This window comes from Symsagittifera roscoffensis, chromosome 2 (assembly GCF_963678635.1).
Source record: "Symsagittifera roscoffensis chromosome 2, txSymRosc1.1, whole genome shotgun sequence".
Lineage (NCBI taxonomy): Eukaryota > Metazoa > Xenacoelomorpha > Acoela > Convolutidae > Symsagittifera > Symsagittifera roscoffensis.
Window position 1 is genome coordinate 20,602,471 of NC_087063.1, and position 12,252 is coordinate 20,614,722.

The 12,252-nt window shown below is 34.8% G+C and overlaps 1 protein-coding gene across 1 annotated transcript; it reads left to right on the plus strand.

The window, feature by feature from the left end:
- Positions 1-638: 638 nt before the first annotated feature.
- Positions 639-4,556, plus strand: LOC134839739 (FMRFamide receptor-like). Its single transcript, XM_063855362.1, has 2 exons — positions 639-654; positions 3,835-4,556. The coding sequence occupies exons 1-2, from the start codon at positions 639-641 to the stop codon at positions 4,554-4,556; spliced, it is 738 nt and encodes a 245-aa protein (XP_063711432.1).
- The last annotated feature ends 7,696 nt before the right edge of the window (positions 4,557-12,252 follow it).

The following is a 12,252-nucleotide window of genomic DNA, read 5'->3' on the forward strand; positions in this document are numbered from 1 at the left end:
ACTGCGTTCGATTCCCGTCTATAACCAAAATAAATGGCGCAGATGACGTTTGAACTCTTGTCCGGAGACTAAAATAAGTTTCATTTATTTCTGAGAAAATCAACAGCCAAGACGCAACGTCAAGTATAAATATTACCCGCACTCAGTAAAAAGAGAAAATAATAGATTAATTTACAATTATAGTTGTACTTTTATCAAAATTTTTATTAATTATACTCGCCAAATTTAGATGTTTAAACGATTTATAATCCATTATAATGATAACATTTTTTGTGATATTATAATCAATTATATTCATTTATAATTGATTATATTTTTTCCGAAAATCTCTAATAATTTCTTATAACCTATTATAATCTCGTATAAACTATTATAATCTCTCATAATTTCTTATAACCTATTATAATCTCGTATAATCTATTATAATCTCTCATAATCTCTTATAATAACTTATAATTGTTATAATCTCTTATGATCTCTTCTAATCTCCTTTAATCAATTATAATCTTTTATAATAGATTACAACCCTTTTTTCGGTCAAAAATCTCTAAAAGTGAGATGTCTTGTTACTCTTTGGTTCATCTGAACACAAAGTCTTACCACAAAACAAAAGTTTCATAGAGATCACTTCATAATAAATGAAAGAATCCCACGGTAGGTGAAATATAATTCTTCTATATAAATCATGAAATTAAAAGAGTGTGCTGATGTTTTGGTGGTCAAAAAAACTTAGAATGTGCATCATGAAACAATTATAATCAAGAAATGAAAAAATATATATATATGAATTTGAATTGATTTCAAAACTGTCAAAACAATTTTCCCATTTTTTTACGGAAACCATCGTCTACGAAAGGCATAAAATATAAGCAGTTCAAGCGGAAGATCGAAAACAAAATGGGCGAATAAAAACGACTATAAGCTGTTATAATCGATTATAATAGACTTTTCTGCAAAACAAATAAATTAGAAACTCGGATAGAAATACTCGATTATAATCGTTTATAATGTATTATAATCGATTATATTTGATTTCAAAAAGGGAGATTACAATAGCTTATTAATTGATTGAAATCTTTTTTTTTCTGAACTTTTGAAAGACTGGAAGTAAAATGATATTATGATCAATTGTTAACGCTGGAAACTGGATGCGGGTACAGCTTGGGGCTCACAATGCCTTGTTTCGGCCAATTTGCTTGCCTTGATATAAATTGGAATAATTGCCATATTATGAAGCCAAACTGTGCATTTTGAGTGTTGTGAGCGGATTCCGCAACAAGGACGCTCCCTTTCTTCTTCTTTTATTCTTTCACTTTTTCTTTTGTTAACTTGTTTAAAGACTTGTCTGTGGAATCCCGGAACATACAGACACAAAATTGTGCGCCTATTCAGTGCACAGTTTGGCCTCGTAATGTGTTAATGCTACATAGCATTAAGTTGAAAGTATATTAAAAAATCAGTATAGTCTCTTGTCAAAACCAGCTATATAGCCAGCGTATACATAGTGCGTTCCGGGGAATTCGGCGCGGGTTCGATTCTTACCTAAGTCGTTCCATTTGAGAATCACATTTGAGCCGAACCTGATAAAACTTAAAATGCAAAAATTATATTCGGTTCAAAATTGGTTTGGAATTGAGTTTTTGTTAATTCAACTGCGTGAACTGAAAACGAGTTCATTGTGAAAAATCAAAAAATCACCAAATCAAGGCATGAACAAGCCCATTTTCTGGATTGATAATTTTAATGTTTTTGCTAATTCCGTGCAACATAATTTACTAAAAATTGCCGTTCATCGATTCTCTTGAAATAAGCCGATTCTGTTTCCTGTTTTTATTCGAGTTGAAAAAAGGCCAGAATATAATGGCTCCGGCAGTGAGAAAACTAGTTATGCAAAAAAGACCATCGGTAAAATCAACCCATTTTGCGCCATTTTCTGAAAATTCAATGATATTTTTTAAGTTGTTTCTTCCTGTTATCCTCCACACCCTATGTAAACTACAAAGGGATATTGTACAGTCTCATATCGAATTGAACAGACCAAATTGCTGGCCTAAAGCCAATTATTTAGTCTGCCGCTTGCGCGTAATTAAAGATCACAACATATCCCGCGTTCATTATAACAAAAAAGCAATTTTCAACCACTATAACTTAACTAGATACAAAAACTTTTTAAAAGTGAGCTCACGGCAACGATAGCTTTCAGATGGTATATTTATGAAAAGTGCCAAAAATGCTAAGTTAAAAGACGAAATTTGACTGAATAAAAAATACCATCAAGAATGAATACTCCGTATTTTCTTCGGAACAGAAGTGGAACAACAATCTAACTGCAAAAAAAAATCAAAAAACGCGTGTGAAATTTTTAAACACTTGCGAGAACACGACCAAAAAGCAACTCTATCAAGTAAAATAATAAAAAATAAAAATAAGCCTCAAATTAGCAAAAACTCGTCTACGTGTATGTTTCGAATCTGCCACCTTGCAATTTTGTCTCACGCACTAACTACTCAGCCACGGATGCTTAAATTCTCCAAAAAGTAGCCAGTAAGGACGATGCTACATTTGCTAATAAATTGCCAATTCAATGCTGCAAAAATACAAAAAGACACAATTTTGCATGTAATAAATTGGAAAACATATAGCCAAATTTTTTTTTTCATTTATATATTTGCGAGATAATTGAGATATGAAATCTTATCATTGTACTGCTGTTTGAAACAAATAACCTTTTTCGGTTCATTTGATGAATTAAAAATTCGTCAACTGTGTTAATTTTTTACTAATCAAATGTTAAGGCATATATGACATTATACTGCTACAGAAATATTTGGAGGAAATATATCGCGCGTTAATTGTACCAATTTGAATTATGCTAGTCAAAGTAGTCCCAAATTGAAGCCCCCATAACATGAAAACAAATGGTCCCAGGTGACTTTTTTTTTTAATTTTTAGCTTTGGACACCAAACATCGAAAGCTTTCAGATGGCATGAAAACATTCCGCCAAGAATGGCTACCTAAGAAGCCAAAAAACTGGAGAAAAAACTACCCCGAGCACAAATAATGCGTCAGTCTCCGAAAGTTGGAACAATAAACAAAAGGTTTGAAATCTGAACAAACACGACTCGCTGTTCCTAGCTTGAGGCTAATCTTTTAATTATAAATTGCTTCTGGAAAACTATTTCAATAAAATTCAATTTGCATCAAAAATCTTTTTCCTGTTAAAGTCAGCTCTGGTGAAATTGCTCCCGAGAGGCAAATATCTTTGTTCAGTATTTCCTTCACAAGTCAGAAATGTCCAAAATTGTTTCCAGGCAACCCATTTCGTCACAACTCAAACAATTGATAAATTCTATGCCAATGAAATTTGAAAGGTTACATCCTCGAGGCGGGGTAAAATTATCTTTCTAATTTGAAATCAGTACCTTTGAAAAGAGTTGAACTGATTTATTAAAGAAAATTCATTTCAAGCTTTGATCTGTTTTGACTATTCCAGTATCACTATCTGCCAAAAAATCGGAACCCTTATTGCAAAAATAACGTTCCTAACAAAAAACCAGAAAAACTAAATTAAAGAATGATTAACATAACAGAACCCCTTTCCCTGCTCGACTGGGAAGATGCTTACCCATCTGTTCAGAACGCGATACTCATCATTGAAATTTGCGCATGCGTTTTCACCTTTTTCGGTTGTTTCGGAAATGTTTCCACGATGATCATCATATCAAAATGGGAAAAATTAACTTCAGGATCTGGGTTTATGTTTTCCTTAGCTCTCTTTGACCTTCTGTCGGTAATTTACGATGGTTTTGTTGATTTATTTCTGTTATTTTTAGGCTACGAGTTTGAATCTGTTAATGACTTCACTTGTGTAACGGGCATCCTTTATTCCTGGGTTACGTCATCGGTATCTTATTATGTAACAGTTTTGTTCAGTTTGGATAAATGCATCGCAGTTGTTTTTCCAATCAAATATAAACTATATGGCAAAGCACGAGTAAGTTTAGTGGCTACTTCAGTCGTTTTGCTCCTGGAATTTGTCTGGAATTTTCCATTGGTTTTCGTTTTCCGGATAGATTCGCAATGGCTTTTTCAATGCGTACCGCGTGAATTTGGGCTAATAAGTCCAAGATACTTCCTTCGGCTACGGCCTTTAATTGACAGCATTTTAAACGGTCTGATACCTGTTACTTTGGTGTTAATATTGACCACAATCACCATAGTGAAATTGCAACTGAACGCCAGGAAGAAACGGAGGAAAGTAAGCTCGACGAAGAACAGAAACCACGAGAACGAGATCACTCGCCAAATGATTGTCGTCTGCTTATTCTTCGGAGTGCTTTGTCTGCTTCATTCGGTCCTAACCTTGGCAATATTCAACAATCCGATGGTTACAATAAAGCAGCAGGCAACAGGCTTCATGATGTTTGCAATTGTACTGAATACAAACTGTCTCATAAATTCAGCAAACTTTTATATCTATATTTTATTCGGTAATAATTTCCGGTCCAATTTTATGGCACTCTTTGTCAGCAAAACTCCAGCCGCGAACAATTGAAAAAAAAAACACCATGAAAGAGCAAAAAAAAACAGAAAAAGTCTTTGCAAGTTAACAAATCTGCGAACAAAGGTTTCTTCGAGCATTCTATGCTCTCAGTAAAATTTAAACACTATCTCTTTCAACGCAGCTTTCCGCATGATGGCTAGCCTAGTTCAACAATGTAACAATCATCAGTGACACGCCGAAAATCTATTCGAAAAATAATGCATGTCGTGATTAAATTATGTGATTATTTTGTGAGCATGTTCATGTTAATAAAAGTTACTAATTCTGCTAATTTATTGTCAGGCAAAAAAGCCCGTAATGGCACTCAAGTTTTGATAAAATTGACAAAAAAACCATACGGCCAAATATTGTTCTAAACAGATAAAACTAAACCGATGATAGTGATATAATTCGACATTGCAGCTATCCGATAGCTGAAAAGCCAGAAAAAAAATGGAGATTAGATCTCAAAATTCAGCACGAAAACAATTTCAAAATGCAAATCTTTTAAGAAATAAAATCAATTTTGAGAAGCAGTCTCTGAAAAAACGTCATTTCGGAACAAAGTTCGAAAATGAAGTTCTTTGTCCAATAAATATTTTTTTAAATACGGGAGTAGTGTTCAAATTTTCGACATCATATTTCCGTTTGGCTCGTTGCTATAAATTAAAAGGTTCCCAAGCTCATCACCCCGCGTTTTTTAACCCCCTTTTCTTAACCCCCTCTCATATAACCCTAAAATTGGATAGCCCCACTACAATTTAACCCCTTTTTAATACCAATTGTTAGAATCAAAGTGAAACTTACTTGAAAGGAATTCGGAACGATAGAGTCCGTAAACATCAAAGGTTTAATTGCAAAACTTTTGGCGAAGCAAATCGAAATAACATGCAAGCTGCTAATTGGGGTTTAAATTTAAACAGAAATGACCTTGCCGATGGTCTAGACTTTGATACGAATTTGAAAATCAATCCGATCGCCATGATTCAAATTATTAATCAAAAATAATTAGAATTGTGCAACATTGAACTTGATCTTGAAAACAACCTTGCTAATAAAAGATTAAATGGCCGATAAAGGAATTACGGAATCAAAATTGGTTGTGACCAAAACTTTCATCGATAAAATCTAAGCTTTTCCCAAATGGCAATCAGTTTAAGTAAAACTTAACTAATTTTTCGAAACATCTAAGGTTTGTCATTTTTTTTGAACTGTCGGCATACAACGCAATGTCTAAAGGGTTCGCCAGCCCCTAGTCCCAACCTAGCGTCCCACCAAATGAGCGATTGTTCCGGGATCAAATTGCTAGAGACAGCATTTTTCAAATGCGAGTCAAGTCAATGCGTTTTTTTGTCTAAATAAAAAACTTGACAAACAACTATTGACAAAAAATTGACAAAAGTAATGCAAATCAGTTTTCTCTTCGTAAACCTGCACTTTTTCGTTTAGAACTCGGTACTTTCTTTTTTGTAAATTGGTGCCCGCTTGAGGCGTTAAAGAAACTAAGTTTTTGAAGGGAGGCGTCCTTTTGCAAGTTTGCGATAATTTTTCAAATACTAGGGTGTGAACCACTAAAGTATGACTGTATGCCATTATCCAGCCCTCCACGTCATTTATTGTTCTTGCGAAACCGGATATTGCCGCATCACTTTGGTTCCACAGTGAAGGGGGGAATAGGACTTCTCGGTTCGGGACTAGACTTTTTATGTAATTAGATCCAAAATACAGACAGGGCTCGTCAACTTTTGCAATTTTTTCCGACTTTTTTATAGTGCAATCGCATACCACTTGAATTTCTTCGACTAATTTATCCTACAAGTTTTTTCGAAACGCTTGAAAAGCGGCCTGCTCGAAATCCAGCAACATTTTTTCAGGTTTACTGTCAGGGGTTAAGTTTTTTAGGACCTCTAAGAAACAATGGTAAGTTTTTTCCGTTTGATTTGGTGAGAAAGCATATATGCAAGCGAGGGCAATTCCTGAAGGACTAACAAGTATAGAGTACAGTTGATAAAACATTTTAGGAGTAATTTTGAAAGTTCCGTCGCCAACCAAAAATTTGACTTTTTGAGCACACGTAGCATTTCTGGGTGGCCGAATAAAATGATCCTTTCGTGATTATACTGTCCACTGTCAGAGACCTTACAAAGTTCTGAAATAGCTCGGGTATTTCGAAGTTTCTTGTTGCTGGGGAGTCTGGTAAAACCTGTTCTCGTTGCTTGCGCATGCGTTTTGCTGTTTGAACTAAATTTTCCTTTGATGGTAGGGCTAATTGAGTGGCAAGATTGTCTGTTATGGACTCAATTGCTGTGGCGACTGCGACAGTCGTAGTATTACTCTCGATCAGGTCCTTGATTTTTCAAAACTAGTCGAGCATCAGGTATTCCCGTAGATATGTCGTTATTAAGCTCACCCCTCGTTTGAATAAAACTTTCGCCATCCGTAGTTGCTGTTGCTCGGCATTATGATTCTGATTTTTGAGCAGTTCCAGTTAGTAGTGGTTTTGTTCTTACGTTTAAGATATTACTCGTGGCCTGATACCACTAATATTTATTTGTCTTTGGAGGATAAAGTAAAATGGAAGGACGGTTCAAACATTTTAGCTCATAGAAAAGTAAAACAATCGTTCAAGTGTAAGGCACTATGATTTTATGTACATTTTTTATAATTCTTGAGTTGCTTTCAATTAGCACTATGTAGGTCATCTCGGTTTTAAACGTGTGAACGAGGGATTATTTCTCTAACTAACCGAAATGCAATGATTTTTGAGATGCTAGAGGCATCAAGTGAAAAAAGACTGGCTTTTCGGGTCTCAAATTATCGGTATTAAAAGTGGTTTAAAATGTTGTGGGGTTATCTTGTTACGGGGTTAAAAAGTAGATGGTGTAAAAATTGGGGGTTAAATCACGTCGGGTGAAAGAGTGGGACACCCAATTACAAATATATGGTACACGTACTTTGCGCATATGGTACACTGAAAGTCACGATGGCATTACAGATTTAAATGAGTAGGACAAAATAGTGCATTTTACTACGAAAAAGGGTACTTAGAGTTCTTGCACTTCTTATTGCAGTATTTCGGGGGTTTTCTAACAAAACTAAGGACACAGAGGGGAATATTCATAACTTCTCGCAACACTTGCTATACAAAGAGAAACATAGCATAAGATTAAGCTCCCCGAAATACAATTTGAAGAATGCTATTTAGTCTAAAAATTTGTTACGATGAGTCAAAACGAACTAGATGTACCAAAAGTTTTCAACTGTTGAATTGAACAAATTGTTGTCATATAAAAAAAAATTGAGCTACAATCAATTTTGAAACTCATCATTTCACATTGATATCTTTTTTTTTGTGAAAGTTACACAATGCAAAAAAAACTGAGCAGCAGGGTTTCAAAACCTCTGAATCCAAATTTTAAATTCTTACCGTAGCGAAAATAAAAATCAGTCAATCAGATTCCAGTTACTTAAAATCTGGAAAGAAAGTAACCTTTTCAAGGGACTGAGTATTGAAATTGGCCGAATATAAAAACGGCAGAAATATGCAAAATTTTCAAATTGTCACTGACCGCTGCCGAATAGGGACAATTTTTATACTTCAAGGTTTTCGTTATGAAAGAAGCAAAAAATTGCTTCATTTAATTCAATTCAATTGAATGGCAATTGCTTCTTTTTAAAAATTGACTTTCGGCTAATTTTGTCTTCGGTCCTTGGCCCACAAGTTTTTTCGCCTATTCGGTCCTTCGCACATGAGAGAAGCCCCCGATGCTTGATGCTTGATTTCGGTGTAGCTTCACCGCGCAACGATAACGACCTTTTTTTGTAAGTTTGCAGGCACACGATAATTTGAGTTCTAAGCCGATTTTTTGACACTGACCCATTTCGGCCTAAGCATGAAACTTGGGCGCCAAATATGTTCGAGTATTTGCTTTGATTTATTGTCTGGTTACACATAATAAACCCCAACACTTCGCCAAGAAATGATGACAGGTAAAAACTCTTTATATTTTCCAGGACAGATATTTTAAAATTTGACAATTGGAAAAGTGCCAATGCACACGAAACCTAATTAATTCAATTCCAAAGAAAAAAATAAAGGATTTAGAGCTCTTTTAAAATCTAAACTTTAACATTTTACGAGTGCTTTTTTTGATAAAGCTGACGTTATTTGAGCAAAAACTGAATCCATCGAAAATGTTTTCTTTGGCTGGGAAAATTAAAAAATGAAATATATTTTGAAAATTCGAACCAAATAAGTGTATTCACATCGATCATTGACACTTAATAGCCTGTATTACTATCTACTTTAAAACGTCACCTTTACCTTTAACTCTTCAGAATCTTCAACTTCAACCCGGTTGTTCGTATTTGATTAACTATTCCGACTAAAAGGTGGTACGGTGATTTGTATTTGGTGCTTGTTTTTTCCAACTTTCAATTTTTCCCACGCAAAATCAGACACGAATAAAAATTTTTAGATACGGTTGAGTGCTGCATCATAATAAAACTCTCCCATTGCTCTGATAAACTTATTAAATAATTTCAGAGAAGGCAATTAACAGATTCAAATAATAAAATCATTGACTCCATTGGTAGAACGAAGGCAAACGCCAATTTTGAAAACATTTTATGACGGTAACTACCTTGCCGCAAATGATTGAATATCTCGATAAAAAAACTAATGACCTCAATTAAAGAAGCTGTCAATCCTGCAGTAGTTGGAACAAACTAATTAATGAACAATGATACGTCCGAAGTGGACCAACAAGCCTACAATTGTTATTTCAAGACGTCAGTCAGAAAAATTAGAGAGCTACGACAGGTGCGACAGCATACGAATTCTAGGACTGCCAATGAACGAAACCAAGGAAAGCTACGACGAAAAAACTGATTAAAAACAGATAAAGGTAAAAGGATAGGAGCCAACGTTGCAATTCACGAGACTTTAATTGCCCACGTGGTTCTTCAATTTGAGAATTACCAAAGTCAAAATGCTACAAAACGAAACAAGTTTCCGAGAATGAGCAAACGGGTACCATTAACATATTCGAAGATCTGAGCCTTCCGCGAGTAAAACTTTTGCTCGGAATGATCAAAGTCAGTCGAGCTGAAATGAAGAAGGAGCCATATTTGTTCAATGGAAAAATGGTTTGTCAACTTGTTGATCGAATAACTGGGCGGTATGAAAGGTGAATTCCCGGGATACAGATATAACAAAATGATGAGCAGCTGCCAAGACGGAGTTTTTCAACAAGATGATTTTTCACCAGGAACCTATTCAACTAAATATTAAACCCAAACTCTCAAACTTGAAGGTTGCCAATTCCTCAAATCTTGAAATTGATAAAATGCTACATTTAATTTTACGATCTATGCGTAAACATCATGACGACTTGGAAGCATTAATAACCGACCTTGAGTCACCGCCTGACCGAGTATGTCTCAGCGAAAATAGGCTTTATGAAGCCGAGGATATAAATTGCTTTGAATGAAAGAAGAATGAAGGAGGAGTCTTAGTTCAATGTAACGAAAATGGTCTCTCATTGAAGAACACCGGAGTTCGTTAGCAGTTAGTTTATTAATTTACGTGAAAGTATTCCACTTAACGCTGTTTATTATCCAACTAAGCCGACAAAGTTTGTTTTCATGATGAACTACGAAAGACTCTTGTAGCTTTAAACAAAAAACATCCTGTTATAACCTGCGGTGACTTCAATATTGGTATTTAAAAAAGCGAATAATTTCTCCCGAAAAATTATGATGTCATTGAAATCAATGGCTTTGAACAGCTGACCGCAAAACCAAGGCGAATTGCAAATACAAATGAAACTCTCAGATGACTTCATTCTTTAAAAGTTACAGCCAGACCTGCTCAAGTACGAGATAACATGTCAATTTCTGATCGCACTCCGATTACTTTCGACTACCAGTTTTACACGTCGCACGGAAAAAAACGAAGATACTAAAAATTTATCACGATACTTGTTTTCTTAAGTCAATAGTAAACGTTGACAGCTTTAATCTGGAAAAGAACGTTAACAGCTTTATTCTCAAAATCATTGATAAACTACTAACTAATCAGAATCATTAGATGATTGCTTTCATCAGTTTGAATCAAATCACGATAGTACTAAAGCAAATTGCTCCTTTTAGATAGTCAAGTTGAAAAGCAACTCAGTGTTCATGGATAATTCTTAAAAAAATTGATTGCGAAACGTAACCAGCTATCTAAACCATGGTCAAAACAATCAATCTCGAATGCAGGAAATCGATTCAAAATTGCTAGGAAGTAAACTGAGATAGCAACAAAGAATCCTGGCCCATGAAATACCACAATCTAACTGAAAGCTTATCAATGAGAAGCTCAATTTTTCTACGCGATATATACAATTACCAAAACAAGTAGTAGAAATTAAAACGTCCATGCAGTACACGACATCAACTGGTTTAGATAAAACTATCAATGTCATTTTTAAAAGAAGCCTAGCTAAAAATGTACCCCTACTGGAAGTTTTCATAAATAAGTGGTTCAAATCAGCCTTCCAGCCCAGCTCAACTGCTTGATGAAGAAGAATCAAAGCTGTACAATATCCCTTCTCGTAACCTGGAGTAAAGTTTTCGAGCGTGCTATGTACAACAGAAAATGGGAATATCCGGAATGCTTTTCCTTAAATTATGTTAAGCAGTTTTTTTCGAATAAAAAAATATCGATCTTAATGGCTTGAAGTGAGTAGCAGTATATCGCGAGGTTCCATTTCGGCAACCCCTTTGTTCCTGATATCAATACCTCATGTTCCTCATACAGAAAGTTTGCAAATCGAATGAAACTTTTTTTGTTTGCAGATGATACAAACATAAGAGGGGCGAATCGATCTAACTGGGGCGAAACGATGAATAAATTTTATTAAATTATCACTGAAAATGAACAAAACTGTGTATTTAAACTTTTCCTCACTTAATGTTTCCAAAAATTCGTTGATTCAAAAATTCGCCATTTTGTTCCAAAATCAGTTTTAGTCCAATACTTTACGTCAAACAATTAGCCAATTCTGCAATACGGATTTCTGGTGTATTGATTTCGTGCGGAACAGAATCAGAAAACAAGGCGGACTTGATTTTATAATTCGTTAGAATGTCCAAAATCGAGTTTAATCTTATACTTTAGGTCAAATATTCAGTCAATTCTGCAATACACTGTTCTGGTGTATGGAAGAATAAAAAAAATAGACGGCCTTGAAGCTCTTTGAATTTGTGGAACAACTTATGATGGACACTTTGTTTGTTAGAATTAACCCAATTTGAGAAAACTGGAACAAAAACGTAAAACTTTTATCTAGCTGGGAAATCTGACACAAAGGCAGAGCTTCGCTTCGGAAAACTTGCGAAAACACGAAAAAAGCATCTTTTAAAAGGTAATGACAAAAACTAGAAAAAAGCCTGGAACTAGTAAAAATTCGGCTACCTCTGAGTTTCGAACTTATGACCAAGAGATTAAGAGTCTCACACACTAACCACGGAAGCTTACTAAACACCAAACACTAGCCACAACAAATAAAGCAGAGAACAGATGCTATGCAATTTCCAATGCTACAGTGAAATTTTCAAATACGTGAACACTTATAATGAACACTTTTATTTGCGAGTCAGGTTGGAAAAAAAAAGTTAGAAAGATTCGTAATAACACACTATGGTGATCTCGAAAGTAATA